This window comes from Mobula birostris, chromosome 8 (assembly GCF_030028105.1).
Source record: "Mobula birostris isolate sMobBir1 chromosome 8, sMobBir1.hap1, whole genome shotgun sequence".
NCBI lineage: Eukaryota > Metazoa > Chordata > Chondrichthyes > Myliobatiformes > Myliobatidae > Mobula > Mobula birostris.
The window spans coordinates 158,073,529-158,093,630 of NC_092377.1; the positions used below are offsets into that span (position 1 = coordinate 158,073,529).

Sequence of the window (20,102 nt, forward strand, 5' to 3'; positions counted from 1 at the left end):
TTAGTTACCTGTAATGAAACGGAGATGAAGTCCCACGAGCACTGGTTGGGTAATAGCTAGCAAATCCGTACAGGGGATGGAAGATGAGAAGTAAAATTATTAGCCATGGGATTTTCCCTGCTTCTTCCATCAACGGCAGGCATCTTTTACATTTCTCTTAAGATTGACAGAGCCTTGATTAAGTGTGCCATTATTCTCTGACGCTGCACTCCAAGTCTGAGGAGCTGGGGTATGGGTTGAACACACAACATAGTAGAGCACAGCACAGCACAGTCCTTTCGGTCCATGGCGTTGTGCCAACATCCAAGATCAATGCCCTCTTCGCCCGCAGATTTTTGCATAATGAAAAGAAATTCTCAATGTAAGAATCTCTTTACTGTCCCTGTTGTATCTGCATCTAGCAGAATCAGAACCAGATTTAACATCACTGGCATATGTCAATGCAGCAGTACAATGAAATACTTAATAATAGGGGAGAAAAAACCATGAATTACAGTAAGTGTATGTATTAACTAGTTAAATTAAGTAAGTAGGGCAAAAATGAAAATGAAAAAAGTAGTGAGGTAGTGTTCATTGCCCATTCAGAAATTGGATGGCAGAGGGGAAGAAGCTGCTTCTAAATTGTTGGGTGTGTGCCTTGAGGCTTCTGTAGCTCCTTCCTGATGGTGACAATGGAATGACCTGGGTGATGGGGGTCCTTAATGATGGACGCCGTCTTTTTGAGGCATCGCTCCTCGAAGACGTCTTGGATATCACGGAGGCCAGTGCCCTTGATGGCGCTGTCTGAGTTTACAACTCTCTGCAGCTTATTTTGATCCTGTGCAGTAGCCACCTTCCCCTACACCAGACGGTGATGCAGCCAGTTAGGATACTCTCCACAGTACATCTGTAGAAATTTGCGAGCTTCACCGCTGGCAGTGTTTTCCATGCACCCACCACTCTCTGCAAAAAATCTACCTCCGCATGCTCCCTTATACTTCCCTCCAAACACTATAAAATTATGACCGCCCACATGTATTAGGCATTTCCCCCCTAGGAAACTGGCGCTGGCTGTCCCCTCTATGACTCTTATCGTTTTGCACACATCTATCAAGTCATCCCTCACTCTCCTTTTCTCCAAAGCAAAAAGCCCTAGCTTGCTCAATCTGCAACTAGAGGTCATGGGTTAAGGGTGAAAGGTGAGAAGTTTAAGGGGAGCATGAGGGAAATCTTCTTCACTCAGAGGGTGGAGTGACAGTGTACAACGAGCTGCCAGTGCAAGCGAGCTTGATATCAATGTTTAAGAGAAGTTTGGATGAGCACATGGATGGTAGGGGTATGGAGGGCTATGGCCCTGATGCAGATCAATGGGAGCAGGCGGTTTAAATGGTTTGGCATGGACCAGATGGGCTGAAGGGCCTGTTTTTGTGTTGTACCTTTCTACAACCTGAACTTCATAAAATACTCTTTAATCCAGGCAGCATCCTGGTAAATCTCCTCTGCACCTTCTCTAAATTTTCCATGTCCTTCCTATTGAATGCCAGCATTCAGAATCCGCCATGTAGGCCCCCTCTGTCCAAGATTAACATCAATAAAGGACTGGAGGTGATTGCACTGAATTACTGTACATTGTTTTAACTCTAACATCAGCTTTACTATCCAAGTGACTGGCAGAATTTCTCAAAACCATTCTGATTCCAAGGATCTTGAAGTGCAGGGGGAGGGATTTTCAATCTAATTCTGACTGAATCAATTACCCCAACAACTATGCAATAATAATCAAAGGGAGGAGAAAACATAGGCTATTCCATCACACTTTTCAGCAACCCAGTTCATTGCTGACCTCTGGTGCTGTCTATGTGGAGTTTGCATGCTCTTCCTATAACTGCACGGGTCTCCCCCTGGCTGCTCCAGTTTCCTCCTGAACCCGCATCATAATATGGCAAGTGCTTACGTGACCAATCTATCGCGTGGGTGAAATCGATTGGGCCTCTTGCATGCGAGAGTCACTCTCTTTCTGTGCCGGCTTTCGAGTGCGAACATTTTCATCTCGGCAGGCTCGGTTCGTCACTCCCGCACTGTAGGTTTCCCAGCATGCACCGTCACTAACGCGACTCAGTCAAAACATTTTAATATTACTACTCCGCTGTCACTCCATTGCTGATAAGTTAATAGGCCGTGCAAATTGCCCGGAGCAACACACACAAAACACTGGAGGTACTCAGCAGGCCAGGCAGCTTCTGAGGAAAAGAGTAAACAGTCGATATTTTGGGCCAAGACCCTTCACAAGGATTGGAAAGGAAAGAGAGAAGTCAGAGTAAGAAGGTGAAGGGAGGGGAGGAAGGAGGAGGGAGGAATTTCCAGCATCAGCAGATTTTCTCATGTAAATTGCTTTAAAGCTTTTCAGCGGTCCCCAATCACCGGGCCGCAAAGCATGTGCTACCGGGCCACGAGGAAACGATATGAGTCAGCTGCACCTTTCCTCATTCCCTGTCACGCACTGTTGAACTTGAACATAGAGTTGCCAACTGTCCCGTATTTGCCAGGACATCCCGTATATTGGGCTAAATTGGTTTGACCGCCCTTGTCCCATGTTTCCCCCCGCTAAGGTAGAGCGTTCCTATGTAACCTTTCGTGCTGAAATGGCGTAAAGTGAAGAAGCAATTACCATTAACTTCTATGGGAAAAATTTCTGAGCGTTCCCAGACCCAATAAATAACCTACCAAATCATACCAAATAACACATAAAACCTAAAATAACACTAACATATAGTAAAACCAGGAACGATATGATAAATACACAGCCTATATAAAGTAGAAATAATGTATGTACAGCGTTGTCGGGAAGATTAAGCCAAAACCAATTTGTGGGAAAAAAAATTGGCACGTCACGCATGCGCACATAGGTGCCCGCGCAAGGCTTCATGGTCATGGTAGTCTTTCTCGGTGTAAACACAAGTGTCCCGTCTACACACACAAAAAATGCTGGTGAATGCAGCAGGCCAGGCAGCATCTAAAGGAAGAGGTACAGTCAACGTTTCGGGCCGGGACCCTTCGTCAGGATTTGACTGCTACTTTTGTCCCTTATTTGGGAGTGAGAAAGTTGGCAACCCTAACTGTAAAAGACATGTTCAGGTGAGTTTAACCCTACTTGAACATCCACCCACTCCCCCACCCACCGGTCAGCCGGTCCGTAAGAATATTGTCAATATTAAACCGGCCCACGGTGCAAAAAAGGTTGGGGACCCCTGCTTTAGATACCTCACCTCTGAGGTAAAATTTGCTTTATCTGAACTCATCAGGTTCTGTCAGGTTCCCCTTAGCTTCAAGAGTCTGTGCAGCCTCTCCTCATCCAAAACATCACGTTGAATCGCCCCTGCAACCTCTTCAATGCAATCACATCTTTCTGATAGCGGCAACCAGAACCATAGGTAGCAATCCTAGACAATGCTTTCTGAAGTTGCATTGTATTCTCTGCCCTGGACAATGAAGGCAAATTTCCTGTGTGGCTGCTTCACCAGCTTACCGGCACATGGCAAAGCGGCTAGCACAACTGGTTCACGGCGCCAGCGATCACCGATAAAGGTGCGATCCCTGCTGATCCGGAACACAGAGCTACTCCCCATCCCTCTACCTCCTAAAGGTCCAGACTGGTCCAACCTTGGAGACCAAAAGAAGGACATTTGGACAAATTACCATCCATCCGAGTGGATCTACCTCCAAATGGACCTCAACCTTGTCATCAGGTTTGGAAGCTTGAGTCCCTCAATGAACCGGAGAGCTATGTTGGCTGGAGTTGGGGCTTTATGCTTTGACACCCATGCCAAACAGGTCAAAGGGTAGAGGCCAGACTGAGAGTGGTCCACCAGTCCACCAGGTTCATGGGGTTCAGCTCAGGGCTAAAGCCCATGCTCAGGGCAGGTACAGCAGGCAGTGAAGAAAGCTAATGGCATGTTGGCCTTCATAACAAGGGGAGTTGAGTATAGGAGCAAAGAGGTCCTTCTGCAGTTGTACAGGGCCCAGGTGAGACCACACCTGGAGTATTGTGTACAGTTTTGGTCTCCAAATTTAAGGAAGGACATTCTTGCTGTTGAGGGAGTGCAGCAGAGGTTCACGAGGTTAATTCCCAGGATGGCGGGACTGTCATATGTTGAAAGATTGGAGCGGCTGGGCTTGTATACACTGGAATTTAGAAGGATGAGAGGGTATCTGATGAAACATATAAGATTATTAAGGGATTGGACACGCTAGAGGCAGGAAACATGTTCCTGATGTTGGGGGAGTCCAGAACCAGAGGCCACAATTTGAGAATAAGGGGTAGGCCATTTAGAATGGAGTTGAGGAAAAACTTTTTCACCCAGAGAGTTGTGGATCTGTGGAATACTCTGCCTCAGAAGGAAGTGGAGGCCAATTCTCTGGATGCTCTCAAGAAAGAGTTAGATAGAGCTCTTAATAATAGCAGAGTGAAGGGATATGGGGAGAAGGCAGGAAAGAGGTACAGACTGTGGATGATCAGCCATGATCACAGTGAATGGCGGTGCTGGCTCGAAGGGCTGAATGGCCTACTCCTGCACCTATTGTCTATTGTCTAACAACCCTGATTGGTCAAACAAAATTGCTACAGAAATAGCAATGAAGAATCTTTCTACATCTGAGTGCGACGGTATTCCTGAGTCGTCTCCCGCGACTTACATGACCGACAATAGTGGAAACCAAGAGGAAGCTACTGACACAAAGGAGGAAGCCCTGAACACCATCAGAGATGGAGTTTCTTCACTGCTGCTCTAAGCACCAATGGTGTAACGGGCAGTAAGTAAGGAGTGGACTAGTTAAAGAACCTGGGAGGAGGAGGACTTGGCAAAACAACTAGTCGCAGCCTTTCCCACAATTATTCTCCACACCGGCACCCCACAAGGTCGCATCCGCAGCTCCCTGCTCCGCTCCACATACAGTACACTCCTGACTGTGGCCAGATTCTGCTTGAAAACCATCTGCAAGTTTGACGATGCTACGATCGTAGGGGGCCGTATCTCAAACAATAAGTGGGAGTGCAGGAATGAGATACAGTGCCTGGTGGCACGGTGTCACCTCAACAATCTTTCCCTCAGTGTCACCAAATAAAAGAGCTCGTCACTGAATCAGTGGGTTTTCCCTTGGTCATCTGGTTTCCTCCCATAGACCAAAGAAATAACGGGTAGGTTAACTGGCCATTAAGGGTTTGGGTTAGTTGAATTTGTCGGGGGTTTCAGGGGCTGCATGGCTCGAAGGCCTACTCTGTGCTGTATCGCAAAATAAAATAAAATATGATGTACTCAGCAGGTCAGGCTGCCTCCTTGGAAATAGAAATATTCTGCCCAAGTCCTCACGAATGCTGTTGTAATACAAAACAGCTTTGCTGCACTTTTGAATTTAACGTCAGGGTCCAATAGGACTCAAGTATATAGGAGGGAGATGGAGAAGCTGGTTGAATGGCGCCATAACAACAACTGCTCACCTAACATCAGCAAAACCAATGAGCCGATTATTCACTGAGGGAGGAAGAAACCAGTCGTCATTAGGGATGGGAGGTGGAGGGGGTCAGTAACGTTAAATAACTTGGTGCTATCATACCAGAGGATCAGTCCTGGCACTAGCATTCAAGTACCATTACAAAAAGGTACAGCAGCGCCTTTACTTTCTTTGAAGTTTGTGAAGAATCGGTAAGTCATTTCAAACTTTGGCGAACTCCTGCAGAGGCACGGTGAAGAGTGCCCTGAACGGTTGCATCACGTCCTGCACGGAAACACCAATACCCAAGAACGGAGAGACCTACAGAAAGTGGGGGATACAGCCGAGTATATCACAGCAAGCCACTGAGCACATCTGCAAGGAGTGCTGAAACAAGAAAGCAGCATCCATCATCAAGGCGCCCCACCATCAAAGCCATCATCTCTTCTCGCTGCTTCCATTGGGAAGGAGGTACAGGTGCCTTGGGTCCCGCACCACCAAGTTCAGGAATAGTTATTACCCTTCAACCATCAGGCTCCTGAACCAGTGTGGATAACTTCACTCACCTCAACTCTGAACTGATTCCATGGACTCACTTTAAGGGACGCTACAACTCATGTTCTTAGTATTTATCTGTTTGTTTATATTTACACAGTTTGTTTGTTTTTTGCACATTGGTTGTTTGTCAGTCTTCTTGTGTAGTTTTTCCAGCAATTTTATTGTAATTCTTTGTTCTACAGAGAAAATTAATCTGTAAGAAAATGAATCTCAAGGTAGTGTATGGTGACATGTTTGTACTTTGACAACAAATTTACTTTGAACTCAATGACTTCTGTAAACTTTGGAGACATTGATTATGAACCCAATTACAAGCCATTGATATATATTAAAAATCAGTGGTTCTAAAACACACTCCAGAAGGGATCACACAGTTTGCAGGCTGATTGAGTGATCTAGCTCTTTGCTGTCTCCATGGTTGTTCCATGAGGCATGTGGCCTCAAGGCCAAGAAGCCTGGAAACAGGGCGCGAGCCCATGATCGACTCCATTTCTCGGCAAGTAAGGCACTTAGGAGGATTGAAATCATCGCGGCCAGTTTGGAAGGTGATAGAGTTTTCAGTACTGTCTACCAGCCTGTCGCTTACTACTGCCGAAGATGTCTGCATGTGGTGGTCTCTCTCTCTCACTCGCTCTCTGTTTCCGGCGGAAGTTTGCTGCATTTGGATGGTCTTTCTCTCCCTTGATACCATCCGAGGATGATGCTGGAGTTCTGGGTCTTGGGCAAGGTTTAATGGATGCAGCTTGTGGGTTGAACTCTGTAGTTTATGTTATGATGTGTTTCTGGTTTCTGGTCATGCCTTTTTTTGTGGCTATTTTGGCCAATTTCGAATTGGGGCAGCCTGCAGATAACGAACAGTGAGCTGAACTGAACAGCTTGGACTCTTGATGCAACACACATCAAAGTTGCTGGTGAACGCAGCAGGCCAGGCAGCATCTCTAGGAAGAGGTGCAGTCGACGTTTCAGGCCGAGACCCTTTGTCAGGACTAACTGAAGGAAGAGTGAGTAAGGGATTTGAAAGTTGGAGGGGGAGGGGGAGATCCAAAATGATAGAAGACAGGAGGGGGAGGGATGGAGCCAAGAGCTGGACAGGTGATTGGCAAAAGGGATACGAGAGGATCATGGGACAGGAGGTCTGGGAAGAAAGACGGTGGGGGGGGGACCCAGAGGATGGGCAAGAGGTATATTCAGAGGGACAGAGGGAGAAAAAGGAGAGTGAGAGAAAGAATGTGTGTATAAAAATAAGTAACAGATGGGGTACGAGGGGGAGGTGGGGCATTAGCGGAAGTTAGAGAAGTCGATGTTCATGCCATCAGGTTGGAGGCTACCCAGACGGAATATAAGGTGTTGTTCCTCCAACCTGAGTGTGGCTTCATCTTTACAGTAGAGGAGGCCGTGGATAGACATGTCAGAATGGGAATGGGATGTGAAATTAAAATGTGTGGCCACTGGGAGATCCTGCTTTCTCTGGCGGACAGAGCGTAGGTGTTCAGCAAAGCGGTCTCCCAGTCTGTGTCAGGTCTCGCCAATATATAAAAGGCCACATCGAGAGCACCAGACGCAGTATATCACCCCAGTCGACTCACAGGTGATCTTGTGTTTTATATTCTATGTCTTTTGTTTTTCTTTTGGTTGCCGTTTGCGTGACTTTTTTTTTGCGCATGGGGGTGGGTCGATGTTCTGTGAACAGGTTCCATGGTTTTCTTCGTTTCGTGGCTGTATGTGGTGAGGATGAATCTCAGCATTGTACACTGCACACGTACTTTGAATCTGCAGATTGTATATCGGCTAGCTTTGTATCCACACTGGCACTGTCCCACTAATATCACAGACTTTCAATCGGGGGGTAACAGTTTCTCAGCCTGCTGCTAAACCATCGTACTGAACATTGCAAAATGCCATTGAGGTTACGACAAAGGGAAACATTCAACTGGCAAACTATCAGTGTACACAAACACTGACTGAATCTAGCTCAGACAGAAAAAAACATAATTACATCAGGAAGACTGCTGCAGAATTGTAGGTCCTTAAGAAAACTTTCTGGATGGAAAGACTTATCTGAAAGAGTCCAAAATATTTCGCAAGAGAATGATTTTGTAACTTCTGGTTAGATATCTTGCATTAGATCAAGTTATCAATAAATGCTGCAAAATCTGATTGAAGGAGATGATGCCAACAAACAACGCAACCAAAGGTGACGTACTTCAGACAATTCATGAAAATCTTACTACTTCTTCTGTTAAGTATGGTTCTGCTACCACTGGAACTTCTGATCTTCATTTTGATGGTGCGTTTTCAGGCCGATTGAGTGGTCTGGTGTTTTGCTGTTGCCGAGGGAGTTCAGTGAAGTCTTGGCCAGTGTGTGAGGCCTGGAGACAAGCACGAGCCCATGATCGGCTCCATTTCTTGCCTATCTCACTGACTACAGCATGGAGCAAGATGGAAATCAGCGGAGACGAGAGCAGAGGGTGAGCAGATGCTCAGCGTCGTCCGCCTGGTTTGACCAGTCTTCTCTTTCCTTCTCACTCGCTGATGCTGAAGGAAGGTGCCTGCAAGTGACCAGTCTCTTCTTCCCCTCTCTCACTCTATTCCCAGAGGAAGGTGCTTGCGTTTGACCAGTCTCTCTCTCTCCCTCTTGGGTCAATAGTGCCAAAGTCTTTGGTCTTGGGTAAGGTTTAATCAATGTGGTTCGTGGATAGGACCTTTGTTGTTCGTGTTATTTATTTATTTATTTTTGGTGTGTGCCTGCGTGCGGCGAGTATGTGTGTGTGCGCCTGTGCGTGTGCGTCTGCGTGTCTGTCCGTGATGATGGATTTTTCATGGTTTTTTCCAAGACACCGAGCGAGAAAGAGAGAGAGAGACTGTGTGGCGCGCCACTCCTCACACAAACATTTTCGCAGTATTTTCCCTTTGTTTTATGAGGTCGAGCTGCGGTCTCGACACTCAACCCAGCACAGATGGAAAGCGTGCGAAGCGTCCTGATGAAGGGTTCCGGCCCGAAACGTTGACTGATCGTTTCCACGGATGCTGCCCGATCTGCTGAGTTCCTCCAGCGTGTTGTGAGCGTTGCTTTGACCCCAGCATCTGCAGAGTATTTTGTGTTTAAGTTTCTTCCCTCATAATGTTAACACCAATGCAGTGCAAAGCTTACCCTCTGCACCAAAATGGAATCCGGACTCTCCCCCACCAACTAAACATAATGTGTCCATTTTGATGTTAACTAAAATGGGGGATTAACATCACCTCTTAACAGAGGATTGAGCTCAGTCTTGGCCGTGCCATCTCCATGACAATGTAGAATTCTGTAAGTATGTCTGTTATGAAGTCCACAAGATAAGCATCAACACCCACCCAGCCAAAGGCTTAAACAAAAATCTTGCGGCCAACAGAGTCAAAGGCTTTAGCTAAGTCAATAAAAACAATGGCCAGAGAGATTCATGGGACAGCACAGTAACGTTGTGTTTAGCGCAACACTTTACCGCGCTAGGGGAATCAGCAATTGGGATTAAATTCCCACTGCCACCTCTAAGCAATTTGTATGTCTCCCCACGACTGAATGTGCTTCCTCCGGGGGCTCCGGTCTCCTCCCACATTCCAAAGACGTACGGGTTAGGGTTATTAAACTGTGAGCATACTACACTGGCACCATGGCGTGTGGACTACCCCCAGCACATATTCAGACCATGTTGGTGGTTGGTGCAATGGCATTTCACTGTATGCTGCGATGTTCAAGGATACTTATGGGATACTGAAGGGCGTGGATGGAGTAGATGCAGAGAGGATGTCCTCATTAATGGGAGAGTCTAGGATGTGGGGGCACAGCCTCAGAATAAAAGGACATTCCTTTCGAATTGAGACGTGGAGGAAAGATTTCAGCCAGAGGGTGTTGAATCTCTGGGGTTCATTTCCATAGAGAGCTGTGGAAGTCAGTTCTTTGGGTGTATTTAGGTCAGAGATTGATAGATTTGTGATTATTAAAGGGTTACAGAAAGAAGGCAGGAGAATGGCTTTTAAAAAAAAAACAAATATGCTTGAACTCGATGGGCTGAATGGCCAAACTCTGCTCCTAAATCTTAAGGACATCTGGTGTGGAAACAGAAGCTGGATTCCTCAGGACTACAAACAGATTTGACTCAGGAACTTTGACACACACTTGATCCCATTCTGACAGCAGAGCGAGGCGCCTTACCACAGTGTCGAGGAACCTGATGCACCTCCTCAGCTCCGGCTTCGTCTCGCAGAACTGACGGAAAAGTTCGCGCCCGATCGGCTGCTTGTTACACAAGCTGTCGTAGTCTCGCTCTGGAAGACAGCGGAAAAAGAAATCGATTAGTTGTTACTTCTTGACCGGGAGCTGACGTTGTACAATGTGCCCTGGCCTGCATTTTGGAGGAACCGTGAACTTATGCAATCTACTTAGCCAGAAAATTGCTGCTGCTCCAAAGCTTTAGTGCTTCTCAGCAGCAGGTAGTCCGCCCCTTTACTACTCCACTCAGTGGTACACCTTTACACCTGCTCGTTAATGCAAATATCTAATCAGCCAATCACATGGCACCAGCTCAATGTAGAAAAGCATGCAGGCATGGTCAAGAGGTTCAGTTGTTTTTCAGATATTCAGAATGGGGAAGAAATGTGATCAAAATGATTCTGACCGTGGAATGATTGTTGGTGCTAGACAGGGTGGTTTGAGTACCTCAGAAATTGCTGACCGCCTGGGGTTTTCACGCACAACAGTCTCCAGAGTTTATGGAGGACGGTGCAAAAAGAGAAAAAAACAAGCATCCAGTGAGTAGCAGTTCTGTGGGTGAAAACGCCTTGTTAGTGAGAGAGGTCAGAGGAGAATGGCCAGACTGGTTCAAGCTGACAGGAAGGCAACTGTAACTCAAATAACCTCACGTTACAGCAGTGGTGTGCAGAAGAGTGTCTCTCAGCACACAACACATGGAACCTCGAAGTGGCAGCAGAGGGCCACCCTGGGTTGCAAGGTGTACCTAATGAAGTAGCCACTCTGAGTAGTCAACAAAATCTGCGTTTGTTAGTGATTCTATATTACTCTTGGAAAGGTAGTGTGACAATTACGTCCATATGTCCTTCAGCCCACAGGTAGGACAAGTGGACCCACTTGGAGTGTTGCAGGCTTGTTTAACAGAGGACTGAATCTGCTGACTAAGTCTCACTGTAACCAAACAGCTTCATGAGCCCAGACTGGTTCAAGCTGACAGGAAGGTGGCAGTAACTCAAATTACCAGGTGTGACAACAGTGGTGTGCAGGAGAGCGTCTCTGTAACCACACGTCAAACTTTGAAGCGGATTGGCTGCTGCAGCACAAGACCACACCGGTTCCACTCCCATACATAATAAAGTGCTCACTGAGTGTACATGTAATTGTTAAGTACATTTTCTAGTAATTGTACTATAGCTGATGATGTATTTTTCTAAAAGCTTCTGGATTTTTCTGCAGCAGGTGTCACACTACTTGAATCTGGCTGTTTCATAGATTATATCTTATCAATGGAATGTGCTTCTCTCTGTAGTCTGAGTATGTGATGGACACGAGTTCTTTTTCTTTGCCTTTCTTAGTTTGTTCTTTGTTCTTGTAACACTTAATAAAATGAATGTAATCATCAAGTTTTATGCCTCATTCTTGACTTCTGAAGAACCCCTGGATCAATATCAACAGATTGAATGGCATCTATACCGCACAGACTACCTCACCCCTGCTCTGCCTGTCCCATCGCAGGCTAATGAAATCTTAACACGAGACAAATACTGCAAAGGACAAAAATCGGCAAATTGGCTTATTATAGTCACATGTACCAAGGAACCTGGAAACGTTGTGCCTTGTATGCCATCCATACAGATTAAGATTCAAATAATTCTTAGTACCAATGTATGTACGCAGTATACAACCCTGAGATTCGTCTTCCCACAGACAGCCACGAAACAAAGAAAAGCATCAACCCCCACCACGTGCAAAAAAAAATTGCGCAAATGGAAACAAAAAAAAATATAAAACACAAAATCGAAAGAGTCCAGGCATATTCAGTTTTGCTCAGTGCTCATTATCTGCAGGCTGCCCCGGTTCAAAACCTCCCAAAGTAGCCACGTTAGAGGGAGCGGTCAGAAACACATCAGAACGTGAACTACAGTCCAAACCACAAACCCCACACCCAGAACTTTGGCACCATCCTCCGACAGCATTGAGGGAGAGAGAGAGAGAGACCATTCAAATGCTGGGACCATGCTTCAGTAGCTGTGGGCCAGAGGGGAAGAGAGAGAGACCGCCAAACGCAGCCACCTTCGGCAGCAGCGAGCGAAAGACTGATGGATGACGGCAAACAACCGCTCGCCTTCCACTCACTCCTTCATGATTTCAATCTTCCTCGGCACTTTAATCTGCGAGATCGGTGAGAAACAGAACCTACCATGAGCTCGCACGCTTAGCTCGAGGCCTCACAGAACCCTCGGCTCCAACAGCAGCAGAACCACATTCGAAAGAAAAAGATGTAAAAGAAGTGAAAGCAGTTGTTTCGTGAACCATCTGAAGGACGTCGCGTTTGGTCACATTGTTCGCTGGTGCCATCTCCTTCCAGAACATTAGAATCAGGTTTAATATCACTGACGTATGTCGTGAAATTTGTTGTTTTGTGGCAGCACTACAGTGCAAGTAGTGCTCTGCCTCTCTGTCCATCTATCTCACTCTGCATCTATCTCAGTCTCACTCCGTGTTTCTGCCTCTGTACCCTGAACCAGTGGGATCCGTACTGACTGCACTCTCTCTCACAGCCCAGTTTTCCTGAAGGGAATCAAATATCATTGTGAAGCACACTGAGCATCATTCTCCCCTCCTGTTACATGCTTTTTTTAAAAAAAAATGTCTTTCTGCCATTTACCGATTTTTTTTTTTTACAAATAAACGCTTTGGAGCTGCACAGAGCCAGCCTGCGTCAGCCTGAGAACATCCATCCTTGTAGGAATGACAGAAGTTCCCTCGCTTGCCTTGAGTGTTAAGTTACTTGCCAGAGCAGTGCTGGTGAGGTCGTGGGGTAGGGAGAGACTGTCGGAGAGTGAACGGCAGGACCTCTCTCTTGGGCACACAGTGTTTCTCAGGCAAGGCCACAAGAAGGTGGAGTAGCAACAATTTTTGTAGGACTATTGCAAACTCTGTTCTTCAGACAGCCAACTACAAGGGCCTCTGACAGTCCAGCTGTCCAAAAATGGAGCAGAGACAGAAAACATTGCAGGCTGAAGGGGTTGCACGGTGCAGTACTTTTCTATATTCTTAACTCCTGAACAAATGGCTGCTCAACAATGCAGATGTGAGCTTCGTACCTGCTTAAAGTGCATGATGCCATCAGGGGCAAAGGCGTCTTGCAATTAGTGAGGGCAACCGAAACACTCTCTCCCCAAAAGGGAATGTTGTGCCTCATTAAGAGAGTTAATTGTCAGCAATTAGATTGAGAATTCAGTGCATGGATCAGCTGGGACAGCGCGTCCAAAACACAGCACTGAACAGGGAGCGGAGGCAGCAACACAGATCTCACCGAGGGAGCTGTGCACTGCTTCCACGCATAACCACGGTACCTGCAGAATCCCAGTGGGAATACAAGGAGGTGCAAATACAGCCAAGCAGAGGTGAAGGCACACGCAGGAAGTCCCTGGACACTCGTTCGGTCTGAACTTCAATTAAAAGATTATTAAACCATACTACTTGACTAACTTTTGCTTTTTCCTTTGTAATTGTGTTGTGAAATAAATCTCTAGCGATGGCATGCAAAACAAAGTTCTCAGCGTACTCAGGATATGGGACAGTTATAAACCACCAGCTTACAAGATTCAAAATTGCTTAATGTGATTTCCTGCACACAAATACAAGAAGAATGAAATAATTGTTACTCCGGATGAGATGCAGCACAAGCCCACAACCACCCCTGACAAAAGATGAAGGACACAACACGATAGCTTATAAACACAGATTGATTGTATGTCTATAAAGTGGTGCTAGACTATAGATAAGGTGACTGATGGGAGTAATAAAGTAGTGGTGGGTTAGTGGATGGAGGTCTTCATCAGTTTTACTGCTTGCGAAAACTAACTGTTTTGGAGTCTGGTGGTCCTTCCAAATGCCTTGGTAGTTCTCGGCCACTTCCAAAGATTCAAAAACTAGAAAAGGGGGCAGATAATGGAAACTGGAAATTAAACAGAGAATGCTTGATAGGTTCAGCGGTTCAGGCAGCTTCTGGAGTGGGAGAACCAGTTAACTTTTTACTTTTGGAGCTGAAGAGGGCCGAAGATCTGGAATGTTGTAGAAGCACTGAGTCACACAAGGAGAGCTCAAGCTAACTCTTGGGTGAGAGGCCTAGAGCTGACGGGAGTTTAGAAAATTGAGAGGAGCCAACCAATTGTGCAGCACAGATTCGAGCCCTTCGGCCCATCTTGTTAATGCTACCCATTATGCCCATTTATACAAATCTCACTTGTCTGCATTAGGTCCATATTTTCCCATGTCCAGATTCCAGTCTAAATATTTCTTGGACATAGCGATTGTATCTGATGCCACCAAATCCTTTGGCAACATTCCAGGAAGCAGCCATTCGCTGTGTAAGCAAACTTTCCTCTCAAATCTGCCATAAAACTCTCTCCTCCCATAAATGTCTGCTGTCTTTCCCCATCACACTACCTCAGGCTCTTATGCTGTTCTGCACACAGTGGCCACTTTATTAGGTACACCTGCTCGCTAATGCCAATATCTAATCAGCCAATCATGTGGCAGCAACTCTATGCATAAGCGCATGCGGACATGGTCAAGGGGTTCAGCTGGTGTTCAGACCGAACACCAGAATGGGGGTGAGTGGTTTGAGTACTTCAGAAACTGCTGATCTCCTGGTATTTCCTTGCACGGCAGACCCTAGAGCAGGAGTTTCCCAACCTGGGGTCTGTGGACCTCTCGGTTAATGGCAAGGGCCCATGACATAAAAAGAAGGTTGAGAATCTCGGCCCTGGAGTTTACAGAGAATGGATCAGAAAAGCATCCAGTGGATGTCAGTTCTGTGGGCGAAACACCCTGTTAATGAGCGAGGTCAGAGGAGAATGGCCAGATGAGTTCAAGCTGATAGAAGACCACGAACATACAGTCAATGGCCATTTCATGAGGTACAAAAGGTATGTAATACAGTGGTCTCGTGAGCAGCTGTAAGCAGGCAACACTGCAGCCTGAGGCCCAGTCATCGCTACAACCGAAGCCCTGCAGCTCCCCCACTGCCCGCCAAGAAAGCAGCGAATTAAGACTTGCAGCACTCCACGTTAACAACATCCAACAGGCCCTTGCAACCACCAGAACAGTGACTGAGACGATCACAGGCCGTTGGACCGCACACCTCCCTCACGTACCGCCGCCTCTTCGACGCAGGTAACAGCACGATCCACACCACGTCTAGTCCCTCAGTTTCTCCGCCAATAAGCAAACTCGCTGATGCGGTGGGCCTGCAGTACTTAATGCCCAGCAGAGCCTTGCGATTGTAAATAATACACTTAAAAAAGAAACACCACCTTTGGTTGGCCCCATAGAAGCCACTGCATCCTACTGTGCTGCCATCTTACTTCATGCTGAGACCCTTATTTCCCTCAATAGATGTTGGTTGACCTGCTGGGTTTTTTTTTTCCAGCATTTTGTGTGTTTTGCTCCAGATTTCAGGCATCGCACGTCTCCAGCAGCTCTTGATTCCCCAACCCTGAGAATGAGATTGAGTGTATTCATCCGAACTATGCCCCTCATGATTTTATACACCTCTGTAAGGTCACCCCTTCACGGTCTCAACCCAAGATGTTGACTGCTTATTTTCCTCTATAGCAATCCATTGATTTCTCCAGCATCTTGCGTGGCAGTCCAAATGTGAGCCCAGATCGGCGCACTCTTCGACTCTTACGCTGCAGTGAAACCGTGTGATCAGGGTAGGGAAATGGCACTGAGATTTAAAGTCATGATCTTGACCAATGGCAGAGCAGGCTTGGGTGGTCCACTACCCCACACACACACACAGACACAAAATGAGCCTGGGCCCCAAACGATGACTGCTCATTCCCCTCCAAATATGTGGCCTGTCCTGCTGAGTTCCCCCAGCTTACTGTGTGTGCACAATCTGCTCAAGATTTCCAGAACTTGCAGAACCTTTTGTATTTGGATGGTCTACTCTTCTTCTGACTTCTGCTATCTTCCTGGGCACATTTGCATACTTTTATAAACAAAATAAACTTTATTAATACTAAAAATTATTTACAAGAATAAATCGCTTCATCTTCCATTCATAGTCAATCCTTTTCATACTGTTCTGTTACATTCCTACATGTTAATGGCACTGTGGGCACCCTTGGTGGTATGCTTGTTACTTTAATTGAGGGGTTTCCTCATTCAACACCACAATCCCTCTCCATTCGCAGAAGAATACATTTGGGTCTTTCCCCACAGTGCCCTTGCTGTTGTTTATGTTTAATATTTGAAGAATCTTGTGTATATACATATACATACACACACATATATATATGTTCCCTAAGTATTCTTGTTCATTTGACTAATTCATTACACTGGACAACAATATTTTTTTTGAAAGCATTGCTTCCTTAGAATTTTACTTTTGGTTATGACAGACCACTTGAAGCTGAACACAAATATAATTTCAGCTGACTTGTATCATGTAGGAGTAGCAATTTGGAGAAATAGGAAATTAATTTTTACGGAATATAATGCTTTTCACTGTATAACGGTGCTGATGCTTTGTAATAGTTCAACTAAGCTAAAAATGTTTTGATGATTTTCATTTGTGCTCAGTCTGAGGCTTCTCGCTTAAGTGTCCGACAATAATCAGCCAGCATTGATGGATTCCAGTTGCCCTGATACCTCCATGACCGCAATGTCCTGGTGAAACCTTTCACCATGTTCGTCACTAACAGCACAAAGATCTGCAGGGAAAAAGTCTAAATGGGAATGCAGAAAACGAATTTTCAGTGACATGTTGCATTTCATGGTTTTCTATGCTTGAAGCATGTTGTCAACCAACTGCACCTAGTTTGGTGCTCTGCAGTTGCAGGAAAATTTTCAACAACATCTGTGAATGCCTTCCATGCAATTTTCTTCGGTTCCACAAGAAATTCTTCGAATTGCCTGCCAGGGATGACCTGTTTGATTGGTGGACTAACAAAAATGCCCTCCTTAATCTTGGCATCAGTTATTTTGACTTGAATTATGAATAGAAATAACAAATATAGGCAATTTCAAAAAAAAATGATGCAAGAAAGGGAAATTCCATGACTGGGAGACCAAAATCCATAAGATACACCCAAAAGTATTCAGGAAGCAAAATCTTTGTGTCCAGTGTTACAGGTTATATGTATAAATATGAAAATTGCATTCTTGCACCTTGCTTAGACTTGAAGTTAGACACACATTTTCGTACTCGTGTCTTCTTCGAATTAGTTTAATATTTTGAGGTTACAAAACATAACGGTGGTGGCTGCGCTGACATTCAGTGCCGTCCCTCAGCACATACTCCTGCAGCCTGAAATGTACCAGACGGCAGCATTCCTCCACAGACCTCTCGAGGCGCTTGCCAGACCGAAGGGCGTCTTTGCACACACTTCAACACCTCTCCAACACGAGGAAGCACTTCCCTTTCTGCTGCGCTGCAGAAAGCAGAATTGAAACTTTATATCAAGACCCCGCCCGCAACGCAAACCCGTCCGTCACAAGTGCCAATGCACGATAAAAGACCAACTACACTTCAGCTCTGGGTTTTGGGCGGTCACTGTGCTAATCCTTCCTGCAGCTTTCATAACACCTCGCTTGCAGTGCCAGACTCAACACAAAGCTAATGAAAATCGTCACTGGCTCACTTTGCACATTTGTGGATTGTAATTACGTAACCAAATACACAGTAATAAGTTTTCCAGCACCATGCAGTAAAATAAAACTCCTCGTTATGCGTCTGACTCAGGGGTTGTGAATATAATTTCTTTCCTTGCATTTGTTACTTGTTTAACAATAGTTCCTTTTTTAAAGTCAAAGAATGAATCCAGTACAAAATATATCCTGAAATTCTTACTCTCCGCAGACATCCACAAAACCGGAGAAAATCCCCAAGGAGTGAATGACAGGAAAACGCAAGAACCCCAAAGCCCTCCCCTAACTCCTCCCACGAATATAAGGCATCCATTAGTCTTGCGAGACCATGGATCTGCACCTGGAAAGTCTTCACTCCCCAGGGCGCAGGCCCGGGCAAGGTTGTATGGAAGACCGACAGTTGCCCATGCTGCAAGTCTCCCCTCTCCACGACACCGATGTCGTCGCAGAGCAATGTGTGATTAAGTGCCTTGCTCAAGGACACAACACATGTTGCCTCGGCTGGGGCTCGAACTCACGACCTTCAGGTCGTTAGGCCAATGCCTTAACCACTTGGCCACATGCCCACGAGTAAGCAGCAGCGAAAGCAACGACCCTCCCCCATCCGCCTCAGCAAAAGCATCATCCCCTCGCCACCCAGCATGCAAAAAAGGAGGCCATCCTGCTCTGTGCTGTCCTAGAGGTTGACAGCTGATTTCACTGCCTCGATTACACTTCACTCCTCCACCGCTCAATTTCCCTGCAAACCCTGTTACGTACCCCGTAACTGGGTGCCAAACCAGCAGAAATGGAACACTCGTTGGAGTCTGTGATTACTAGGAACAAATAAAGTTTTATTAAAGAAATAAATAATACAGTACACTAACCGCAAGGATATAAATGTAACAGGTTACAATGATAATATACACATATACACAGAAATAGGGTAATAGGAATCACGGGAGAGAGGGAGAGAGGGAGAGAGGGAGAGAGGGAGAGAGGGAGAGAGGGAGAGAGGGAGAGAGGGAGAGAGGGAGAGAGGGAGAGAGGGAGAGAGGGAGAGAGGGAGAGAGGGAGAGAGGGAGAGAGGGAGAGAGAGAGAGAGAGAGAGAGAGAGATAGATGCAGTTGGTTTCAGGCAAACCTTTCGATGCCTTCTGATCCAGTTGTGGTTACCAACTGTGGCCCCTCCGTTCCGGATGCGATCGTTCTTCCGTGGTGAACCGGGCACCCAGGCAAGGGCGGACACACACCAGGTTCCCACCTGATCGTACCTTTACACCCTGTGAGCCTCTGACCGATTTCTGCAAATCGGTCCTCCAAACTCCCACCAACTTGTGGGGCACAATGCTCTTTCCAGGGTCTTGTGGCGCGTGTGTTGTGCCTTAGCAAACCCGCTATTTTTATCCCCCTGATGGGGTATCACCTGTCCATCAAACTTCAAACAGTTCAGGTTCAAAGCAAACTGTCTGTGGCAGACGCCAACATCTGAATTATGTGTCTCTTTCTCGTTAATCTCTCTTATTAGCATTTTGAATGGTTCTCCATTGTCTCTCGTTATCTCTCTCATTAGCATCATCCGTTCTGCAGCTGTGCTTGGCTTCACACATGACAACCCGTAATCGACACGTGCCCGATGAGCGAATGAACAGCCACTATATCAGGACAGCGGTAAGCAGCCTCTTCCCCTCTGTCTTCAGATCGGGGCAGCATGGTAGCGTAGTGGTTAGCACAATGCTTTACAGTACAGGCGACCCAGGTTCAATTCCCAGCACCGTCTACACGGAGTTTGTATGCTCTTCCGGAGACCACATGGGTTTCCTCCAGCAGGTCTGGTTTCCTTCCAAAGACATAGCAGTTGGTAGGTTAATTAGAACATAGTACAGCACATTACAGGCCCTTCGGCCCACAATGTTGTGCCGACCCTCAAACCCTGCCTCCCATATAACCCCCCCATCGTAAATTCCTCCATATACAATTAGTCATTGTAAATTATCCTGTGATTAGGATAGGATTAAATCGGGGGATTGCTGGGCAGCGCAGCCCAAAGGTCTATTCCAAGGTACATCTAAATAAATAGGTGGATAGGTAAATAAATAGATTTCTGAGCAGGCCACAAAAATTGCCTTGCTATTCGTCTTTTGCACTATGTACCAATTTTTATAAATTGCATGCACTGCTGCCACAAAACAACAAATTTCACAATG

General features: G+C 46.1%; 1 protein-coding gene across 1 annotated transcript in view; it reads right to left on the reverse strand.

Moving 5' to 3' along the window:
- LOC140201860 (G protein-coupled receptor kinase 5-like) overlaps positions 1-20,102 on the reverse strand; it is a 212,266-nt gene that overhangs the window by 73,173 nt on the left and 118,991 nt on the right. Inside the window, exon 3 of the mRNA XM_072266597.1 lies at positions 10,214-10,326. Coding sequence (XP_072122698.1) covers positions 10,214-10,326 — 113 coding nt within the window. The remainder of the gene's footprint in view (positions 1-10,213; positions 10,327-20,102) is intronic.